General features: G+C 37.9%; 1 protein-coding gene across 1 annotated transcript; it reads right to left on the bottom strand.

Annotated features, from left to right (window-relative positions):
• Window positions 1–13,021: 13,021 nt before the first annotated feature.
• On the bottom strand, window positions 13,022–24,186 carry LOC110534578 (GTPase IMAP family member 9). The gene is made up of 3 exons (XM_090210149.1): window positions 24,162–24,186; window positions 16,127–16,201; window positions 13,022–15,842 (listed from the first exon to the last, which is right to left on the bottom strand). Exons 2-3 carry the CDS (start codon window positions 16,131–16,133, stop codon window positions 14,950–14,952), a joined length of 900 nt encoding a protein of 299 aa, XP_090066275.1. The 5' UTR covers window positions 16,134–16,201; window positions 24,162–24,186; the 3' UTR covers window positions 13,022–14,949.
• Between the last annotated feature and the right edge of the window lie 279 nt (window positions 24,187–24,465).

Genomic DNA, 24,465 nt, shown 5'->3' with positions numbered 1-24,465 from the left:
ATTTTGCTTAAACCTGTTCTGCCAGTTCATGTCTTTAAAGATTAGAGTGTTCCAATGTGGTTAGCCAAAAAGATGACAAGATAATTGACAGAGTCATTTTCTAGGCTTAATAACAAACAGACATGCCACATTTCTGGTTCTTCCACAACTGGTTTCCTGCTTGTAGAAGGGCACGGTTGCACAAATAATTTTCTCTAACTATAAGTCACATGTTTTCATGAGAAAATGTTTCTGCAGTGAGAGTATGCAATGCAAGTCAAGGTATCCTTGAGAGAGCCAGTAGTCATACACTCATTGTTTGTTTAGGGCATCACCGTCTCTCATCACACAGACACTTCAGTTAAAAGGCCGCTCAATTTTAAATGTCGGTTATCGGTAGTGGTATCATTTTAATTGTCGGAGTAGAGGACCTTGTGCATTTCAGGTAAAATAACAACATAATGTTTAAATCCCAGGACAAATTAGCTGGCAAAAGCAAGCTAGCTTTCCCCAAATGAATGTAGTTGGTTCATTGATATTTCAACCTGCTTGTCCTGATCGCGTCTTGTGTGGGTGGACAAATATTTTGCGGGTTTAGACGGTATGTACTGCCTGAAGGGGCAGCAGCCCCTAAATGGCATAAGCTGCTCATCAACAGTAACGGGCCCAGGGTTGTAAATCAGGGGAAGGGAGTCCACCCATTTGTCCCACACTGACCTGATTGCAGCTAGCATGTCTCTCTGCCGCCGAGCTGGTCTGGTGTCTCGGTTATCAACGCCTTCCCTCCAAATTAGTGCAGTCCAGAATGATTTTCTTGATGATGTCTGGGATAAACAGATCAAAAGAAGACTTAATGTCCTGCACATGAGTATCCGCCATCCGCGTCAGGCCCTGGTTGCATCCTTCTCACATTAGCAGCCATGCAGGGTGGCTCATTCCTTGGACAAGAGTACCAAAAAATGTCACAATTTCTTAACATCCATATTTCTCCTCCTGCAGGCTGCTGATGAGCTGGTCCTGGAGCTGGCTGAGGGTCAATCTCATCCTCTTCTTCCAACTCACTGTCAGACTTTAAATTGAAATTCTTCAGCTTCCAAAGTTGAAGACGCTCCTTCCACACTAGCTTCTCTCTCTGCAAAATGATTTCTCAGGCCCCCCGAGCAGAGATACTTTTTTTTCTATGCGGTTCCATTATTTTTTCTATGTTTTCTCGAATGTGGTATGGAGCCACACATGCAAGCTATTTGTTGTCACTCCCCAATTTGCACCTGGCTGGGTTAGAGTGTGGGGAAAATAATGCATTCGTTTTTTACAATGTATGGAAATAATGTATTGTAATAACATTGTGCGGGTTCCCCCAAGACATTGTGTAGTTTCACACACTACAAAGTTTAAAGAGTATGAGAAAAGCGGGAGACAGGCAGACAGGCAGGGAGACAGACAGGTTCTTGGTGCTATGTTGAAACAGTAGGCCCAGGGTGGAGAAAGACAGACTGAAGGCACACAGCAAACCTTTTTGTTACCTTTTTTTTGTTTTCACCTATACACACACTTTTCCACACTTCTATTACACACAGCTCCAGTGGACCTGAACACCACATGTTATAAGTAGGGGGGTGCACAGTGTGCACTCAATGAAAATGTGTTATTTTATATGTTCTTCACAGAAAATTGGAAAAGACCAATGAGTCTCAGGTTGAAAAAATGATTCATTGTGTAATTTTTCTTTCAGTAAACATTAAAAATGGATCCCACAGACCCGAACACCACACAAGGGTTAAACTTCTTGAATCAGATCTTTTTTGTGTTCAAATACACATTTAGATTTGTGAACAGCTATCCACAACAACCGCAATCTGTAAAGCACAAATAGCTAAATGAGAGAGCAGCAGTGTGATTCACATCAACGCGCTATGTAGATATAAAAAATAAGTGAAATCTGTATCGCCATTGTCTACACCACTGCTGTCATCCTTACCTCCAAGTGTTTATTCAAATTGGATAATCGTTGGATGCCGACAGCAGTTGCACCATTGGAAGACAGAGCTTGGACTGTTCCAGCTCTTTTCCCGCGATCCATCAAACACATTTGCTGTGTCATCATCGTGGTCTCTGACTTGTGGTCAGACTCGCTCAGGTGGAACAAATTTAAACTTTAACCTTTTTTTTCAATGCTGATTTGAATGTCATTTTGAAAACAGAGAAGTGTCAAAGATTTTTTTCAGCAAACCTCCTTTCTGAATTTAAAAGTAATCCTCGAAGTAATCATAGTTTCTCAAAAATATCTGTAATCTGTTTACAATATTTCTGCTGGTAACAGAATGGATTACAGTTACCGGTTTCTGTAATCCCTTACATGTAATCTGTTACCAACCCTGGTTACACATAGTACCCTACAACTAGGCATATGCCCCATACTGCTATAAAACGTCAGCTGCATCTCCACTTGTAGACATGACTTCAGATACCCAACAGTCAGGCAAAGGTAAGGACGTCTATAAAGTTACTATTACAAGACACAAGCCTGAACAATTCTTGTTGCATGTTTTTATATAAAAAATGGGTGTTTTCTCCAAATTGACATTCAGAGAGGATGACGAAGATTAAAATGTCAAACTTCAGGAAAGACTGCATTTGCAATTTATATTATACAAATCTTCATTTAATAAGTTTATTGTAACGAGATAATGAATACATGTCATTTGTAAATATTGATGGGTTGTATGTTTAGTCACAATATTGTTTTGAACGTTGGTTTTGGACTGATGCCCAACTGAGCATTCTACTTAATGCTTCGTCAATGAGCACTGATGACGATATAATCATTATAGTGGCTTGGAAATGAAATTACATTCGAAAGGAGGCAAATAATTAGGAAAGTCTTTGATATTTTGATGTCACCAGATTGACTTTTAGCTGCAGTATAAAGCTAGCTATTTAGCTAGCTCAGATTGCAGGGAAGCCACCGGATTTTAACTAGCTAATGACAGTTTTTCCATTTGTCTAAAGTAAAGTTGTTCAAGACATTATGATGTAGTCATTATGCACGTTCCTAAAACCGGACAGATATGGACATAAATATTAAATGCACTTCTGCAAGTCTAATGACCGAGGTAAAAACAATGTCAGGTTGGATATTCAACGGATAGTCACCTGTAGTTTTCCTTACATCCACCAACAGCAGTTAGGGACCGTCAACATAGTGACAAATCACATTTTAAAAATGTCATTATCTCTTTAACCATTACTCCAAAAACGTGAAAAACTGGTTATAGCTAACCCGATGGCACAGACACACATTTTTTTTTTTGTCGATTTACATCTTGCACTATTTTAAATGATTAATTTGCACTTTTGAATTTCAATAGCTCATTGGTCATGTGACCTACTAACTTAAAACAAGGTTCAGAATGTCCACTGACTACCTTTCTATATTGCACACCCTTTAGTTTGTCCATTTTCATCTCACACGTTTTTCCATAAATGTTTCCAAATAAAACATTTCAATAGCTCCTTGGTCATGTGACCTAATGACTTCAAACAAGGTTCAGACTAGCTGACTAGCCTTCTACAACGCACGCACACCCTTTAGTTTTTCAAATTTCATCTCACAAGATTTTACATACATTTTTCCATATTTAAAATTTCAATAGCTCCTTGGTCATGTGACCTACTGACTTCAAACAAGGTTCAGAATGTCCACTTAGTGGGCCTACACATTGCACACCCTTTAGTTTGTCCATTTTCATCTCACACGTTTTTCCATAAAATTTCCAAATTTAAAATTTCAATAGCTCCTTGGTCATGTCACCTAATGACTTCAAACTGGGTTCAGAATGTCCACTGACTACCTTTCTATATTGCACACCCTTTAGTTTGTCCATTTTCATCTCACACATTTTTACATGAATTTTTCCAAATGTAAAACGTCAATAGGTCATGTGACCTACTGACTTCAAACTGGGTTCAGATTGTCCACTGACTACCTTTCTATATTGCACACCCTGTAGTTTGTCCATTTTCATCTCACACATTTTTACATGAATTTTTCCAAATGTCAATAGCTCCTTGGTGATGTGACCTACTGACTTCAAACAAGGTTCAGAATGTCCACTGACTACCCTTCTATATTGCACACCCTGTAGTTTGTCCATTTTCATCTCACACATTTTTACATGAATTTTTCCAAATGTCAATAGCTCCTTGGTGATGTGACCTACTGACTTCAAACAAGGTTCAGAATGTCCACTGACTACCCTTCTATATTGCACACTCTAGTTTGTGTAGTGTAAAATCACGCGGTGTAACATACATTTTTCATAGTTTTAAATTTCAACAGCTCCTTGGTCATGTCAATTACACACCTAAGAAGCGTGCAGTGGATATACACCCATATTGCATAACCTCTAGTCATGTAGCTTCTATATTGTTGTACATTAATATTAGTTTGGGGGTTCAGTCCAGTGTTTACCCTTTTCTTTAATATTTATCTATAATAATTGGTAGTTCTAAGTACTTATTTCCCTGTTTTTTTATTTTGCCACAGTATTTAACAGCGGTACACAATAGGAGAGAGACAGATAATATCTCCTTTCGTCGTTAATATCAACCATAAAGAAAAATGGCAAAGTATGAAAGTCATGTTATTAATTGTCCAAAGCAGGGATGGAGAGTGAGCTAGTGAGGTAGGCTGCAGTGGGTTTGCTAGTCAATACATATATTGAACATGTAACCACAGTAGTGGTGGCCAGTAAATCAATGAATACAAATTTAACATTGACAATTTAACAGAAATTGTAAACCTTTAATCTTTTCCAACATGTCAACAGACACTTTACTTCAAATAAGTACAAAACATTTCACAGTGTTAACTTTCTCTTTAACCCTGGATGATGTACACATCAGAGCCTCTTCAGTGTGGATGGGGAATAGCATACATTAACCCTGGTTGATGTACACGTCAGAGCCTCTTCAGTGTGGATGGGGTATAGCATACATTAACCCTGGATGATGTACACGTCAGAGCCTCTTCAGTGTGGATGGGGTATAGCATACATTAACCCTGGATGATGTACACGTCAGAGCCTCTTCAGTGTGGATGGGGTATAGCATACATTAACCCTGGTTGATGTACACGTCAGAGCCTCTTCAGTGTGGATGGGGTATAGCATACATTAACCCTGGATGATGTACACGTCAGAGCCTCTTCAGTGTGGATGGGGTATAGCATACATTAACCCTGGATGATGTACACGTCAGAGCCTCTTCAGTGTGGATGGGGTATAGCATACATTAACCCTGGATGATGTACACGTCAGAGCCTCTTCAGTGTGGATGGGGAATAGCATACATTAACCCTGGTTGATGTACACGTCAGAGCCTCTTCAGTGTGGATGGGGTATAGCATACATTAACCCTGGATGATGTACACGTCAGAGCCTCTTCAGTGTGGATGGGGAATAGCATACATTAACCCTGGTTGATGTACACATCAGAGCCTCTTCAGTGTGGATGGGTTATAGCATACATTAACCCTGGTTGATGTACATGTCAGAGCCTCTTCAGTGTGGATGGGGTATAGCATACATTAACCCTGGTTGATGTACATGTCAGAGCCTCTTCAGTGTGGATGGGGAATAGCATACATTAACCCTGTTTGATGTACATGTCAGAGACTCTTCAGTGTGGATGGAGAATAGCATACATTAACCCTGGTTGATGTACATGTCAGAGCCTCTTCAGTGTGGATGGGGTATAGCATACATTAACCCTGGTTGATGTACATATCAGAGCCTCTTCAGTGTGGATGGGGTATAGCATACATTAACCCTGGTTGATGTACATATCAGAGCCTCTTCAGTGTGGATGGGGTATAGCATACATTAACCCTGGTCGATGTACACATCAGAGCCTCTTCAGTGTGGATGGGGTATAGCATACATTAACCCTGGTTGATGTACACATCAGAGCCTCTTCAGTGTGGATGGGGAATAGCATACATTAACCCTGGTTGATGTACACATCAGAGCCTCTTCAGTGTGGATGGGGAATAGCATACATTAACCCTGGTTGATGTACACATCAGAGCCTCTTCAGTGTGGATGGGTTATAGCATACATTAACCCTGGTTGATGTACACATCAGAGCCTCTTCAGTGTGGATGGGGAATAGCATACATTAACCCTGGTTGATGTACACATCAGAGCCTCTTCAGTGTGGATGGGGAATAGCATACATTAACCCTGGTTGATGTACACATCAGAGCCTCTTCAGTGTGGATGGGGTATAGCATACATTAACCCTGGTTGATGTACATGTCAGAGCCTCTTCAGTGTGGATGGGGTATAGCATACATTAACCCTGGTTGATGTACATGTCAGAGCCTCTTCAGTGTGGATGGGGTATAGCATACATTAACCCTGGTTGATGTACATGTCAGAGCCTCTTCAGTGTGGATGGGGAATAGCATACATTTTCAACAACAAAGACTGCACTTCCAGTTTGTGTTCTTTACTCTGTTGAACTCTTTTGTCTTCATTCCTAGTTACAGCACATGGAACCACCTTTGGCATGCAAAACATTCAATCTAAACAAAACAAAGTGTAACACATTATAAATAATATCAATATCAATGCAGAATGACGAATTAGCCATCCATTGTGTTATATCATAAATTGTCTTTCATGCCGTCACTGTTGTCAAAAGATTATAAAGATGTTAAATAAAGTTACTAACCCAGTCAGTCTTTGGGCCACATCCAGGTTCTTTATCAGTGGCACACATGAGGCAGTTGTTGGCTTTGTTGAACTCTGAAATCATAGGCATGAACTGAACATATGGCTGTCCCACACAACTACATAAAAATAATTTACATTTACTTTGAATTAAATGTCATAACATACCATACGTTTTTAGTATATCCTCAGCCATTTCTTTTCGCAGTTGCTCCATGTGTTTTTGTGAAGGTTCTATATCAATTTGGGAGGGGATGTTGGGGAAGTTCTGTGCAATAAAATATAGTTTTTGACCTAATTGTCACATAAACAGCTAACCATTCATTATTGAAAATATAACCATCAAACCTCCATTAGAAAGACCCCACAGCTGAAGGTGTCCTGCTGCATGGTGGGAGTTATTTCTCCTGCTTTCCACTTTGTTCACCCAGTCGTCTTTTCCATGGCAGGATCTTCTCATTTTGAAGTATTCTCTTTTTTTATGTGAACATGGAATTCTGATTAGTTACGGGCAAATGAATACACAGGCCAAATTTGCATGCTGTTTTCCTTCTCACTATAATCTATTAGAGGTCATTTACTTTATGCCCCATGCTACACACAGCCTAAATTATAGGCACTGAACCATTTACAGGACATGAATAAAAGTAGCATATAGGACCCAACCCTATCACAGAGTGAATAAATGTAGAGCGTTTGTAGACTTTAAGAAATAACTATTAAGTGACAGTTTCATCAGTAGGTGCTTAAATAAAGTCATATCACAGATGACAGTGCCAACCAAATTTATGACAAGACACAATGAATTGTAATCACCAAAGTGTGTTAAAGTGTGTTTGTCAAAATAATATCTGAAAATGGCAGTTGTTGAACGTAATACTTCTATTTGCAATAGCAATTTATGATATATGCAGTTGTGGAATATTACATGTACCAACACTACATGTAGAACGGACATAAGACATTCCCACATACAGTAAACACATACAAAGAGGCATTTTTCAGCTATAATTTTTACCACTCAGAATCCAGAATGGATATGACAATGTGGCAGCACAGGATGTAATACACCCTTACAACAATCTACTTTTTGATCTCCTTCACTTCTTATCTGGTAAACTGCTACTGTGTGTCAAGAAAAGAGCCCCAATTAAGGGTTAGTGTACTCCAGTAAAAAAGGTCTGGTTTAGATAAAAAACTATTGCCCTTTGTCCCCGTTCAGAGGGGCATGAGAGACTAGTCAGTGGTAGAATTGAGTTGGCACTGTATTGGCCCAAACACCCACAGACCCACAAGGTTGAGGTTACTCATGTACAGTAATTAGTCATTTTGCATTGATGCATTGTGTCTTCTAACTGTCCAAGAATAGGATTCAAAGTGTTAGGAAATATAAATTCCCATAAATACAAAGGAGGATGTCTCTCCTCATACCTCTGGCACTTTAGTCAGACTGCCAGACTGTGCACCACAGAGCCAATCAGGAGAGAATACATACAGGTCAACAATGCCAACTGAAAGTCAAGGGGTGTGTCTTTGCCTTTTGGATGACTCTCTCTTTACAGAAAGCCGCTGTGGTTCAAGTCAAGAGCTACTCTTCCCCTTTCAGTCTGCTTTGCACATGTCTGAATGTGACAGAGCCAGCAGCCAAGAGAATGTTTCACAGTATGTCATAAAAAAATATTACACTTATGAATGTATGTAAAATGCAAATATGTATTAGATCCAGTACAATGGAATAACTAAGACCTGAATTTGAATGCAGCGTGTTCCGATTCCTCCTCTTTCTGTCCAGCAGGGTCAACCAAAAACACTTGGCCTGATGGTTCATGCAGATACTGGGGAAGCAATATAGAAATGTATTGACCCCTTAAACGATTGTACTATTAAATGACCCATATCACAACCCTCATACCCCTTCACAAAAATGTACCTAAATCAATTTTGGATAAAGGACTTACAATGTTGTCTTTACAATAAGGGCTGTGAGAGGCAGACTGGACTCTTGAGACAAAGAGCTGGGTGCCAAATGCAAAACATGGAACAATACAAATCAAGAGAAGCGTCTGACATGGAAACACAAACAATACTCCCTTATGACAAAAGAGTATAAACGGTAAGTCATCAATGGAGTAATGAAGTCCAGGTCAGTGTTGCCAACTACTTTTCAGGGTAAGTTGCTAGAGGCAGGTTGATTTGTTGCTAAAAGTTGCTTAATGACATTGTGATGTCATTGCGTGATAACGTAAAACTGCGTCATTATGTGGAATACACAATAAAGTTACTCAAATTGACTGGCCATCTCTGAAAAAAATATGATTTGACATTTGTTCAGGTATGGACTCCCACTCTTTTCTGTACTTCTGGCTGTACAATTTTGATTGAGACATGTTGATTGATGTTGTAAGTTCTGTTCAAGATCAAACATTCATGACCAACTATAATCATTGGGTTTGGCTCGTCGAACCCGTACTACTGCTGCTGTTGTCAGCCAACAATGACTTGTAATTTGCTGAAATTGCTGTTGGCCGGCTGCTGCCAGTGCACGAGCTGAGCGCCTGCTGCGGACGTCACTCACAATGCACTTTTGCATCTAGGCACGTGTGTTGTGACTGAGTGTGTGACCGAGAAAATCGTTTTGTGTCATTTAGAGGCAAAGTGCATGCACTTTAGCATTTGAGTCACTTTTCAAAAGTTGCTAAAAGTTCAAAATAAATTTTTAAAAGTAGCTAAATTTGTTGCTAGGTGCTGTTTGAAAAGAAGTTGCCAGGGTAGTCTGAAAAGTTGCTAAATCTAGCAACAAAATTGCTAAGTTGTCATCACTGGTCCAGGTGTGACTGATGATGAGACACAGGTGTGCGTAATGACGGTTGCCAGGTGTGCGTAAAGATGGGTTGCCAGGACCAGTGGTTAGTAGACCAGCGATGTTGAGCGCCGGAACGGGTCAGCGGGAGTAGATGTGACAGGTGACACCAACAACAGACAACATTTGAGCACGTTACTGTTGCACATTAACCTTTAATAGTTCAAAGACATGAAAGACTAAATGCATAATACTTGATTACAAATATGAAAACAACTGGTTTGAATAAGTATATACAGTCCTTTGAATACTGTATGATGAACATATTTTACTACAGACATTTTTTTTTCAGAAATACACTATTATAAATTCTTATACAGTAGATGTGTATATACTGAACAAAATGATGAATGCAACATGTCCAGTGTTGGTCCCTTGAGCTGAAATAAAACATCCCAGACATTTTCCATAAGCACAAAAATCGTATTTTTCTCATATGTTGTGCACACATTTGTTTACATCCCTGTTAGTGAGCATTTCTGTTTTGCCAATATAATCCATCCACTGAACAGGTCACAGATGCACCTTGTGCTGGGGACAATAAAGGCCACTAAAATATGGAATTTTGTCAAACAACACAATGCCACAGATGTCTCAAGTTTTGAGGAGGGTGCAATTGGCATGCTGACTGCAGGAATGTCCACCAGAGCTGTTGCCAGAGAATTGAATGTACATTTTTGGGATCTTTTATTTCAGCTCATTAAACATGGGATCAGCACTTTACATGTTGCATTTGTATTTTTGTTACGTGTAATTATGAAATGAATATGAACTATTTGTGTTTCATCATTCATAATGCTCCCGATAAGAGGTTTAACATTCTGGACCCCAAAGTGAGCCATACCCAGGTTGGCCTTTATGGTCGTCACTGAGAGTCACAAGCAAAACCTATGTTCATGCTGTTAGTAGTAATGCTAAAGGACATTTCTGAACATCCTGTCGTGTAAATGGTGAGAGGAGATAAGAGTTAATGTCTACTGCTCTTTGACTGCCCTCCAGTGTTACCAGGTAGTATGTCTCTCAAGGTCTTTTTCCATCAAGGCCAACTTTCACCCTCTGTCTGTGCTTCAAGAATACCTTTCAAGTTTTTTCATGGTTTAATTCCAAGGTCTAGTGGCTGGAATAATATGATTCATCCTGTTAATTTGCCACGGTAAATGTCCATGGTCAGTTTTAATGACACTTGCATTCTACAGTCTACAATATAGAAAACTTAAAATATATGTAGAAGTCAGTGGAGAGCGGCAGTCATAGTCAGCTGTTACAGACCATATAAAACATTAGTTGACTATCAGCTGTACGGTTCTGTCTCTCATTGTAAGTACAGTTGTTATTTAAGAGAGAGTTGGCTATTGCAGATATAAGCCTATGGACTGTTTAAAGAGAGTGACATCATCAGTGTGCATCCTGTGATTTTCTTCAATGTCATTGGAAACAATTTCTTCCTCTATTTTTACTACAAAACAGAACCATTTTCACATATGTTGATGTTGGGTTGGTGCTGAAAAGGAATATGACATTGAAAAATGTTGCAATTTCCCTTTGTCACAGTCATTTTTTTCTGTGGTAAAATAACAAAGACCTAAGACTCTATTTTACTTCTGTGACATGGTGAGCTTGGACCCAGGAGCAGAGAAGTGACCAAACGAGGAATCAGTGGTTAAGGATCAACATAATACTTTACTGAGAAACAGTAAACAAAGGATCACAGTAACACTGGGAAAAAAACTCTTCCAGCTTCTGCAAACACCAACAGAAAACACAGCTATCTTAACAGGGAAATCATAATGAGTAAATAGGACACACTAGAGTGTCGTTGTCACCAGGACGGTCTCTGCCGCCCTCTGGTGACAGGTGGAACCATGACAACATCATTAGAATGCATTAAATGGATTATGAACTGCCTATACTATGCCAGTCCCTCAGTAATGGCACAGTCCACGAAATTGTTATTGTACACATAAGAACATTTACAGATGACTGAACCTTTCAAACAACATGCACCATGTAAAATCAGTCTTCAGAGGGAACGACCTTGTTAAATTTCTCAATTATTCTATTCTGCTTACTACTTGAACAACCTTGATAGTCATATCACAGTGGCTCTTACTACTACACCCACTATTGCTGGAAAAAAATCATGTTTTTTTTAAAAGATGTTTGCATATTGCAAACGGCTGTCTTACAAAGCCTACAGAAAACAACTTGTTTGCTTAAATATTTATGTTGACTAAACTTTGATGAATAAACCATTGTAAATGTGTATAAATGTTGCTTTACTTCTTTCATATCAATTGTTTAAAATTGTAATGCTTATAAGCATGTAGCTATTCCCCAGGTTGTTGCTGTAAATGAGAATGTGTTCTCAGTTAAAAAAAACTAACAATCAGTACTATGAAAGTACTTCATTTTGTATAGACTAGAATGTTTTTTTACAAGATGCCTTCCTGTTATTTTTTAATTGATTGTGAGTTAAATACTTGACTTACTGTGTATTGGGTTTGCACAAAAAGGCATTTTGCACTGGAAATGATTAAAAGTATGGCGTAAAAAGTGTAAAAACTAAAATCAAGTGTAAAAAATGAGAATAAAAAAGACGTTCATGTTTGATCAAAAAAAGTGGGAAAATGGAAAAGCAATGTTTTAAAGGCATCACGTAGCCGACATGTTATTCACCAGTGTCAGATTGTTCCAGAAAGGCAACAATGAAACCTTCAAACTATTAGTTATATGAAGACATACCAGGAGTGGTTAGCTACAGAGTACATTCATAATTCAGTCCTGTTTGGAGATGGAAGTCTGTTTTCAGTGTGTATGTGCTTTAGATGTACATTTTGAGTCGGAAGTTTACATACACTTAGGTTGGAGTCATTAAAACTTGTATTCCAGACGCACTGAGTTTGAAGGTAGGCCTTGAAATACATCCACAGGTACACCTCCAATTGACTCAAATGATGTGTATTAGCCTATCAGAAGCTTCTAAAGCCATTACATCATTTTCTGGAATTTTCCAAGCTGTTGTTTGGCACAGTCAACTTAGTCTATGTAAACCTCTGACCCACTGGAATTGTGATACAGTGAAATAATCTGTCTGTAAACAATTGTTGGAAAAATGACTAGTGTCATGCACACAGTAGATGTCCTTCTACTATCTTGCCAAAACTATAGTTTGTTAACAAGACATTTGCGTAGTGGTTGAAAAACGAGTTTTAATGACTCCAACCTAAGTGTATGTAAACTTCCGACTTCAACTGTATGTGTTATTTCATTGTTTTAATGTCTTCACTATTATTCCACATTGTATAAATAGTACAAATAAAGAAGAACCCTTGAATGAGTAGGTGTGTGCAACCTTTTGACTGGTAGTGTACATGACTGAGTATGATCCCTGAGATGACTAATAAAAAAAAGTATGGACACAATTCAGAATAACACAACGCAACAATACTTTGGAGTAGAAAAAGATCTATGTTTATTTTGAATTGAATAAGAACATATGCCAACTTGCACAATACTCATAGTACATTGTATTCTGTTTAAATCCTTTGGTCATTTCAAACCGCATTTGTTAGATCCTGTTATTAATCAGTAGCAAACTAATCAAGACAAAAGCAAGTTGACTAATAACCAATATGTCTACTAATAATTGATATTGAAAACATGTTAGTATAACAATTATCTGAGCAATTTGTTCAGAGTTCCTTGGATGATTATACCCACAACTCAATACTGTAACTTGTTACCTATATCTCCCCACACAATGCAGTATATTACACAGTGTATATATGTGTAACTGCAGTACTACTCTTAACATTCAGTAATGTGAATATAAGCAGGACAGGAGGACTCTAGTGACAGTGAGAAGACACTCGGTGGACACTGGCTGAACAACATACTATTTAAGACATGTCAGAATGTTAATCAGTTAAAGTTTGAGTGACAGCTAACCCAACAACATATACTGTTTTGTAACACACCATTTCTGTATGCTGTACTCTTGGTTTTATAAGGCTGATTGTTCCTGTTGAGGCTGACTGACTGGTTGTGTCTGAAATGACACTCTATTCCCTATATTTTGCACTACTTTTGAACAGAGCCAAATGGGAAGGTCCCTGCTGTTTGGAGACGCAATGGAGGTACAGTGTTTTTACTGGTATTTCCAGCAATATCCACCAGTGTTGCTGCAGGTAGGAAATGTTCTGCAATTGAAACAAGCTGTCTCTAATCAACCAATCAATGTCTGGTTGTGTGTGTTTGACCAGGGGATCACATGAGGCTATTATGTTCATGTTGATTAAGTTGGTCAGGATCTTGTTGCCTGTTTACAGCAATCCGTGGTTTATTGTTTTTTTGGTTGATTAAACAATTTTATCCAAAATGTGTGTGAACAGAAACAATATATTCTGATAATATGACATACGTAAGTGCAGCTTAATTCACATGATTTTACATTTCAACTTCCTGCCCGTTACCAGCACCATTCCTACCTTTACGGGTGGTGAAAAAAACTTCTACTCAAAACACAGAGATTTGAAGAAGACCATTAATACACAATATTCCCACCTCTTCTTCAGAAATGTTACTTCCCCTTTAGGTCTATCCTTCCTGTTATGCTGCCATCTCTTTGAGTGTGATTTAGAAGCCTAAGTCACATGATTTGATAGAAAATGGGTCTTTGCATTAGAACTCCCTGCCCTTTAGACACTTATGTGTTGACTTCAAAGTGTCAGTAATGCATCAAGTTTAAGTTCATGCAACATGAGGGGATAAATTGACTGTGGTGCATAGTGGATAATGAGGCGTTCTTTCAATTATGAGAACCATGGTTCTGTGAGGTCATAAGAACAACACAATACAGAATTATCACATGGATGATGTAATTAATGACATTATGTCCAAAAGGGAAATGCTTGATGGCTGAAATGTGTCCATTGTGAGTGTTAATAATACATCTAAGTAATACTTCATTAGTGAGTGTTAATAATACATATAAGTAATACTTCATTAGTGAGTGTTAATAATACATATAAGTAATACTTCATTAGTGAGTGTTAACAATACATCTAAGTAATACTTTATTAGTGAGTGTTAATAATACATATAAGTAATACTTTATTAGTGAGTGCCTCCCATCTTTTGCAGGTGTCTGTTACTCCTAATAAAATCTACCTCAATACAACAACCTTTTCTTGTGATCAGTAAAACATAATAACAAAAACAGCTAAATATGTGTTCATCAACCCCCTGAGTATCATTTTTAATGTAGGCTACAATAACATATGTTGTGTTGACTCTGTGTATATAGAGGAAGCTTTCAATATCAAGTAATGAAGTCAAACAACTTGTAGAAGGTACAGCACTGTTATCTACGGACTCTCATTGAGTACTGCATGCTCCAGCTCCCACTGCAGCTCCCACTGCTGCACCAACTGACATACCAACTGGGCCTCCAAATGTTCCCAAAGCCGCTCCGATTGTAGCACCTGTTCCCATTTTGCTAAATTTCTCAGCATTCTTTCTAGCTTTTCTTTCCTGTTTTATCCCCAGCTTCTCTACTTCTTCTCTTAGACACACTCCTTCAAACGTTGCCTTCAGTTCTTCCCTCTCTTTGTGTATCTTCTCTTCATTCTCTCTCAAGATCCTGTTCTTCTCTTCTTCAATCACTCTCTCAGCCTCCTGGAACATCTCAGTGGTGTAGTGGTTTCCTCCGTTCATCGTCACCATCTTGTTTATCTTCTCAAGGAGCTCAGGGACCTGGGAGGGATTCTGATCTTTGTTTTTGAAGACATGATATCCCCCATTACATTTGGTAATGAAACTTTCCAGTTTGGGATTTCCATGCAGGAAGTCTTCAATTGTTACATCATCAAGAAGGTCTCCATGTGTGAAGACAACCATGGTGTATTTCGATGCTTCATCACCAAATAATGTCTGGATCATCTTCACAATTTCCTGCTGCTCTTCAGTGAATCCTCCCAGCTTGAGAACAACCAGGAACACATGGGGACCAGGAGCGGAGAATAGCAGGCACTGTGAGATCTCTTTCAGTGCTTCCTCCTGTGTTAACTTGGTGTCAAACAAGCCTGGTGTGTCGATGACAGCTACATGTTGCCCTCCCACATTTCCTCTTTTCTTTTTACTTGAGGATGTCACAGAAATAGAGGACATTTTGGATTCAAACGCTTTTCTCCCCAGGATGGCGTTTCCTGTTGCGCTCTTCCCAGAACCAATCTTTCCAACCAGAACAATCCGGACCTCTTTATTTTGTTCTGTTGGATAAGAAAGACATGTTGTTACTGTAGAAAGAAGTCTGATGTTCTTTCTGTTTGGTCATCATACAGAATAGCTACTGATATGATCAGTCTCACATTACTTATTAAACATTGATGGTTTATAGAATATGAACTGTTAGCAAATTAACAAGGACATTATCTATAAATTAAGTTTCAAGCCTACATTCATTTTTAATCAAATGTATTAATAATGTAATAAAACATTATTTTGTGAAAACACATTAAACAAATAAACCGATTATTGTAGACTAAGTACTCACCAGTCATGTTTGGGTTTTGGAGTGCTGCCAATCTTTTCCAAGGAACAGTCTTTCCAACCAGAGAAATCAGGGTCTCTGTTGGATGAAAAAGGAAATGTTGTTTCTGTAGAGAGAAGTGTGAAGTCTCTCATAGCTTCTTAGACTAATATTTTTTTGTCTATAAAATACAAACTCTAAGCAAATAAACAATGATGTTATCTACAGGTAACTGCCAAAATCAAGGAAACACCATTGACGGAACTGTCATTGTCCGTTCCTTGCCTACATACATAGTTTCTACATTTGGCCGAATATGGCAGTAGTCTTTCTGCCTTGGGTTGAGCATCAGTTGAAAAACTGAAATAGCACCAATATTGTGTGGGACACATACAAATAAGATAGTCTAAAGACTCTCAAGTTTGGGAGACAACCAACTTCCATGGAAGTTCTCTGACTTTCTCAGAAACCCTAACAACAAACTGGAGCTTTTCAAAATGTCTGTGGTTTCAAATGGCTCTCTGACATCAATGCTGGAATGAGACCAGGAAGAGGCACACACAAGAGCGTGGTGTAAAGTACGTAAAAAATACTTTAAATTACTACTTAAGTAGTTTTTTGGGGTATCTGTACTTTACTATTTATATTTTTGATAACTTGTACTTTTAATTCACTACATTTCTAAAGAAAATAATTTACTTTTTACTCCATGCATTTTCCCTGACACCCAAAAGTACTCGTTACAATTTTAATGCTTAGCAGGACAGGAAAATGGTCTAATGCACACACTTATCAAGAGAACATCCCTGGTCATCCCTACTGCCTCTGATCTGGCGGACTCACTAAACACACATGCTTCGTTTGTAAATTATGTCTGAGTGTTGGAGATAGCCCCTGGCTAAAAAAACAAGAATATGGCGCCAACGGGTTTGCTTAACATAAGGAATCTCAAATTATTTGCAATTGTATTTTTACTTTTGATACTAAAGTATAATTAAAACCAAAAACTTTTAGACTTTTACTCAAGTAATATTTTACTGGGGGACTTTCACTTTTACTTGAGTCATTTTTTATTAAGGTGTCTTTACTTTTACTCAAGTATGACAATTGGATACATTTTCCACCACTGTTCATCTAAGACGCCTTTCAAAAGGGTGCACAGACCATTAGATTTTCAACAGTGGATACAGACATCAATGTCCTCCTTGCTGTTTGCCTGCACTTGCTTATACTTAGAGCTAACTGTTAATGATATAAGAACAAACATTGTGAATTTACTGAACATTTTCTGAATTTACTGGATGTTTTCTCAGGTGAGCCAGATTCAGCCGCTTGCCAATTGAAAAAGTTGGCAGTTTACAGTCCATTGTTCGGATGGAATCATTTTGGACGAACGTTTGAAGGAAACCTACTTTTTCAAGTGATTTGTTTGACGATCAGAGGAAAACAACATCATGACTGGTTGTGTTCATGCCACAATACGATGAAAACAATTTTAAACACATAGGAGGTCCCGTGGGAAAAAAACGTGCCAACCTATGGAAATCAAATGCCTGTCCAACTGATTAGTTCTAATGCCGGCCCTGCACTGCATTATGACACGTTTGTATCTGATTTATAACAGGTGTGTTATTCCCCTAGGCCTCGGACACTGGCACGAGGCAGTTTATTTGCCCCCGCCCTATAAAAAAAAATCTAATCATGAAATTTAAAAAATAATAATTAATTTTAAACAGTAACATGCCAAACATAAACAGAACAGCCAGAGGGATTCCACGAAGAAATAAGATAAATATATATATAATTACAGATATTACAGATATATAATTACAAATACAAACATGTAGCACATTTTTTGGGGGGACATTTTGTTTTGTATACATTTTATTGACTCTAAATAGTTATCCAAATAAGTTTTTTTTTAAATAAGAAAAGGGCCTTTTTCTTCATAATTCTGTTTTGTGTTTGAAAAATTGTCCTAATAAAATAAAGAGATTTATGACATACTCACGTTCAATTGTGGAATCAGTGTAGTACAATAATATGTCTAACTTCAATGGTTGTATGCATTTTGTTGCCAAGAAATAGTTTTACATCAGTCCAGAACACTTCACTATATAAACAATGACAGAATAAGTGTTCAATCGATTCAGTTTCTAGTTCACAAAAATTGCATTCACTGGTAACATCAGGTATATATTTAGAAATCAAGCTATTACACGGATAGAATCTATGGATCATCTTAAAGGAGATCTCCTTTACTTTATTGGTCACCATAAATGTGTGTGCAGTGAGCCAAGCACGGCGGCAGTTTACATCAAATGATGAAGCCCAACAAAATATCGCAGAGGGAATAGACTTCCTGTAGAAAATATCCCTTAATAAACGATTGTTGAATTTCTTATCTAGTAAACCTATGCTATTCACCTTGATATCGCTTACAATATGAGATATTCCAAAATATGCATTATTCTGAAGTAAAGATTTTATCCCACTTTTATAAACGCGTCATATTCCTTGCTTGAAACCTTAAAGTTGTATCTTTCCATAAATGATCTTCGCGTAAATAGATTCCCACTCATACTAATTGGCTGACAAGGACAATGTTTTTCGACAACCAGTTACGGTAAAATAGCATCTTGTTTCTATGTAATATCGACCCATTATTACATATAAAACATTTATGAGGTGAAAAGTTGTGTTTATACAACAAATCCCAGCACATTAAAGCCTGCTGGTGAAAAGCCGCCAATTTCACAGGAAGTTTACCCACAATATATGGACATTGTAGTAAAATATGAAGCCTTCCTAGCTTCTGAAAAACAAAATGAGGTATAATATTCCAGAAACTTTGAGGATTTTTTATGTACCTTTTAAGCCAGTTGATTTTTGATATCGGATTGAAGAGAGTGGAGTCTAAGACATTTAGACCGCCATCACAAACCCTGTTGGTGATAACATCTCTTATTATCTGATGTGGCTTGTTTTTCAATATGAAGTTGTACAATAGCCTATCTAAGGTACAGCAAGTGGATTTGGGAATGTCAATAGATGAAAAAAGATAGGATGCACAAGATAGCCACTCGGCTTTGGATAAAGGCACTCTTCCTTGAAGACTCATGTGTATTTCACTGATCCTCCCTAAAGCCAAAACCTCATTTGGCCGCGTTTCCTTCCAGTTCTCTGCTGCCTGCGAGTGGAACGAATTGCAAAAATCTCTGAAGTTGGAGACTTTTATCTCCCTCACCAACTTTAAACATCTGCTATCTGAGCAGCTAACTGATCGCTGCAGCTGTACATAGTCCATCGGTATATAGCCCACCCAATTTACCTACCTCATCCCCATACTGTTTTTTATTTACTTTTCTGCTCTTTTGCACACCAGCATCTCTATCTGCACATGTTCATCTGATCATTTATCACTCCAGTGTTAATCTGCTACATTGTAATTATTCACCCTTATGGCCTATTTATTGCCTACCTCCTCATGCCTTTTGCACACAATGTATATACAGTAGATTCTTTTTTTTCTACTATGTTATTGACTTGTTTATTGTTTATTGTTTATTCCATGTGTAACTCTGTGTTGTTGTCTGTTCACACTGCTATGCTTTATCTTGGCCAGGTCGCAGTTGCAAATGAGAAGTTGTTCTCAACTAGCCTACCTGGTTAAATAAAGGTGAAATAAAAAATAAATAAAATAAACTCAAATCCCTCCCTAACCATGAGGATATTTGTGTTGTTGACAGATTCAGTTACAGGGTTCAAATTAAGAACATTCACAGCCTTGAGGTTTTTGGTAATCTTTATACCGAGGTAGGTTACAGTATCTTTTTCAGAGATGATACAATCTGCTGGATTGACAGCTCCTTTCAGAACAAACACCTCACATTTGGAAAGATTTAATACCAAATCTGAAATTTTGGAGAACTGCTTCACAATATCCAAAGCTAATCTAAAATCCAGTAAACATAAATTAGATTCTTAATCCCATTTTTTAAATAATCATGCAATAACAATGAGTTATTTAATTTCCAATAACCACCAGAGTATTTCTTACCATCATGACTGCACATTCTAACAGTCAGCCATAAGACTTTATGATCCGTCAGGACTGCAGGCAGTATTTTGACCTCTACTGTGTTGGGCTCAAGACTAGAGGTTATCACCCACAAGTCAATTCTTCATTGTAGTGAACGATCTCTATTACTCCATGTGTACTGTTTCTCTCCAGGGTTATTAACTCTCCATTTGTCAATTAAGTCCAGGCTTTGGCAGAAATTCACCAACTTGTTCATACCAATGTTAGGCCTATGGGGCAATCTATCAATATCATCAGAATAAACCATATTAAAATCTCCACCAACTATAATCTGACTGGATGGATATTTTCTCAGAAGACTTTTCAGAATTTCCTCAATTTCCTCTAGAAGTAAGTTATTTGGAGGACTAGAACAGTATCCATATACATTACACAACACAAATAATCTGTCCATTACATGTCCATCCGTGTCCATTTGAGTAAACACACATTTCCCTTTGAAATTGTGTGCATAAATTGCAACCTCAGTTGAATGATTAGTCCCGTGGGCCAAAGAATGACACGGCCCCATTGATTTATCCAATAGTTATAGTCCTCTTTGCATGAATGTGTTTCTTGAACGAATACAAGATCTGCGTTGTAGTCCTTACAAAACAAAAAAAATAACTTTTCTCTTCAACAGGTTTCGTATCCCCCTGGCATTGATTGACATAAACTTCAAGTCCATATAGAACAGAAGGAAAAATACTATGCAAACTCAACTATACCCTCTCTATAAAAAGTTGCTTCATGTATATGTATTAACAGAAGTCTTAACTTGTAAACCATAACACCACAATTCAAAACTAGAACGCTCAGTTTGCTGATTTTTTATGTGTTTTCGCGTATCATTTTCACCAGACCATCGTCTCTTTCGTTTATCTTTGCAGAGACAGCATCGATTATGTTGACCTGGAGTTCGCGCAAAGACAATTATTTCTGTGTCTTTTTGGGTGCGGGACTATTGACTGGATTTTCAGAATCAGCCGAGTGTCCAGATTCCTCCATGTCTTCTCCTGAGGAGTCAGGTGGCGGTTTTTCTCCGATGTTTGAGTGGTCAGCTAGCAACTGCCTTCTCCTCCCTTTGCTTTTTCGCAAATGTTTTCTTCAAAATGTCCAAGTTTCAGATCAAATTAGCGGTCAACTAAGCGTTGTTCTTTATTGTGTTTACTATAAGCCAATATTTGTTGCATTGAAGTAAATTTGAGAGGGATAAAAATGAAGGTTACTCAGAGCAAGTTTCTCGTCTGCACTCGCCGCTATCTTCCTGGATCTCGTAATTGAATTATCAGGCCAACCTCACATTCAATTCGCGCATAAATGTACAAAATGTATTTCAGAAGATTGCGTGCGTTTTTGTGCATTTTTGTGTGGTTCAAATCGTTCGAAAATACACGAATTTATGTGCTACTTAATTCGTGCGAAAAGACACGAATTTAACCAGTAGGCGACACCAGCCCAACCTCACCTTCCATGAATTATAGACTACTGACCACCGTCCATGGTTCTTACATTTCAACATGCCTATCAAATCGACGAAGGCTTTCGGTGGTGCCAGGTTTTAGCTTTGCTTTAGCTAATAGATTAATTTTTAGGCTTATTTGGTTGTCATTTTCTCATGTTAAGCCTAACATTTCACAAAGCTAAACACGGTATAACAATGCTGCCATTGTTAGACTGCTGACAATAATGTAATTACTTATTCAGTAATTAAAGTTGGGAATTCAAACATCGCAGATTATTAAATAAATGTTCAATGCAACAGCATACTAATCAGCTAATCTATTGTTTATTTTGTTGAGTATACAACTCTCTGCATAGGCCACCTGAACCTTCATGACATCACCCTCTCTTCCAGTTTGTATAGAAAGTTGTGAGTAAAACCAGTCTATTAGAGACAAATAATACACCCTCAAAACACTAGCTTACTGGGAATTGTTTCATTATGCAGTGCAACATCTATAACTCTATTCCATATTTAGCTGCTATTTATAAACATTTTATAACAATAACACATCAAACAGCCTAACACTGAGGTATAAAGTAGTCGGCTTGAGGATAAATTCAGCTCCTATGTATTGTTGAACTCAGCAGGTTTTATATGGCTAACAGCCTACACAAACGGGCTGGAATATTCATGGTAATTTCAATCCAATTAAATTCTAATTTGAGAGACTCCCCTGCTGTCCTGAAGTCCTCGTTTGTTGTGTTTCCGTATTTTGGGTACAAATGTTTTGCCTGTAGGTCCAGGTTGCAGACCTGACTGCTTTCTATACTGAATATTGCCAACCCAGACAATATTTCCTGAGACATTGTGTGTCTTAGGTAGTTATTTTTTGAGATGTAGCTTAGAAAATGATCTCTCTGCAGAAGCAACACTTACGTGGATGTTAAATATAGCTATTGCATTTGCAACGTCAGGCAGGGAAACTGGGCAGAAGGGAGTTGTGCTTCAAATACAGCAGTTCTGTAACATATTTAATTGAGCCTCTCATTCTTCTTATTTGCAGGCCTCAACACCGTAGGGAAATAGATTAATTGTTTACGAAGCTCTGGGGACAAGTCGTCTGGATACAGACAATAAATGGGCAGATGGAAACGGATAATCATCTTTAGCTGACAACAGTTCTTGAGGGCTGGAACAAAAAAAAGCTGTTCGTGATTTCGTTCATACTGGTGAACCGGAAGCGCAATGGACATATAATCATTTTAGATTAGACTAATTCCAGAAATTGTACATCTAGGTTAAAAATAAATCAGAGGTGTTGCACCACTTAATTTTAAACATGGATGAGTTAATCTAAGGTTAAATAACTAAACTATGAAGTAGTAGCAGGAAGCCTAAATTTGGGGTGGCAGGTAGCCTAGTCGTTAGAGCGGTGGACTAGGAACTGAAAGGTTGAAAGATCGAATCCCCGAGCTGACAAGGTAAACATCTGTAGTTCTGCTCCTGAACAAGGTGTTCCTAGGCCGTCATTGAAAATAAGGATTTGTTCTTAACTGACTTGCCTAATTATATTAGCAATATGTTCAAATTATATTTCTATGGAAACAAACCAGCACCAAACCAGTGAGTTTTCAGATCAGGCTGATGAAATAAATTATTTTGTCAAATTAGTTAGCTGGCTAGTTGACAATACATGAGGCCACATGAGCAAAACACCTTGTTACACGAAAAACACAACACCGACCTTTGATTCACTTCAACCTCAAACAGTTTAGATTTAATCTAAACTACATTTAAATTTGATTTAAAAACAATGGAGTAACAAGATAAAATGTGATTTTAGTTTCAAGTAAAACTTAAACTTAGTTTAGAAGAACGATTACAATTAGGAGTAATTTAAAACTAGGTTTAAAGTTTGGTGCAACAAGATTAATATACAAAGCTTGATTTAACTCAGTTTAAGAGTTAATCCATGTTGGTGCAATCCACCATAAATCTCAGTCAATCCATATCTCAGTCTATGAATTTGAGAGTGTTTACATTTCTCCAGCTCCACCCCTTAGCGTTTTAGCATCAGGGGTGAGGAGGACGCTTTGTTATTGTTTCAATTAAAGAGTCTAGCTTTAAAAAAGGTAAGAGAGCTTTTATAGTGAAGGCAGCAAAATTATAGAATTCATTGTCAGAAATTAATTTAAGTGCAGTATGTGTAATAAGTCCATATTAGTCCCGTTTTAGGAATGTGCATAACGCCTACATCATAATGCCTACATCATAATACTGACATAATAATGCATTCATTTACAAATGACATGTATTCATTAGTTACTCTATTGTTACAATAAACCTATTAGAGAAGGATTTGTATAAAATGAATTGTTGTAAAATAAAACGTTTCACAGTTAATAAACTTAGTCATTCTTCATTTTGTTAATGTCCATTTGGCAAGAAAACCCATTTGTTGCATCAAAACATGCAAAAAGAATGTGGCTCAGGCTTATGCCTAGTATGAGTAACTTTATAGACGTCCTTACCTTTGCCTGCCTGTTGAGCTGGGTATCTAGAGTCGTATGTCTACAATTGGAGATGCAGCCGACGTTTTATAGCACTGTGGGGCGTAAGAACGTTGTTGCTTTCTAGTCAGGTGATTTCTTGTAAATCATCGTGCAGCCCAGGCAAAAAAAATTATCTCTAGCATAAGCAGACTGATTTTGATGGGGATTTTTAAATTATGTTAATTAGATTGTAGGCTGTCGCTTCAAACACACCGACTGTGTTAGGGCGTTTTGGTACACCAGAAGTACACTCATTTCCAATTGAACGCTGCGTTTGCCTTGC

The sequence above is a fragment of the Oncorhynchus mykiss genome, chromosome 19, assembly GCF_057628025.1.
Source record: "Oncorhynchus mykiss isolate SJ-2025 chromosome 19, ASM5762802v1, whole genome shotgun sequence".
NCBI classification, from domain to species: Eukaryota; Metazoa; Chordata; class Actinopteri; order Salmoniformes; family Salmonidae; genus Oncorhynchus; species Oncorhynchus mykiss.
This window is presented reverse-complemented; position numbering and strand designations above follow the sequence as displayed.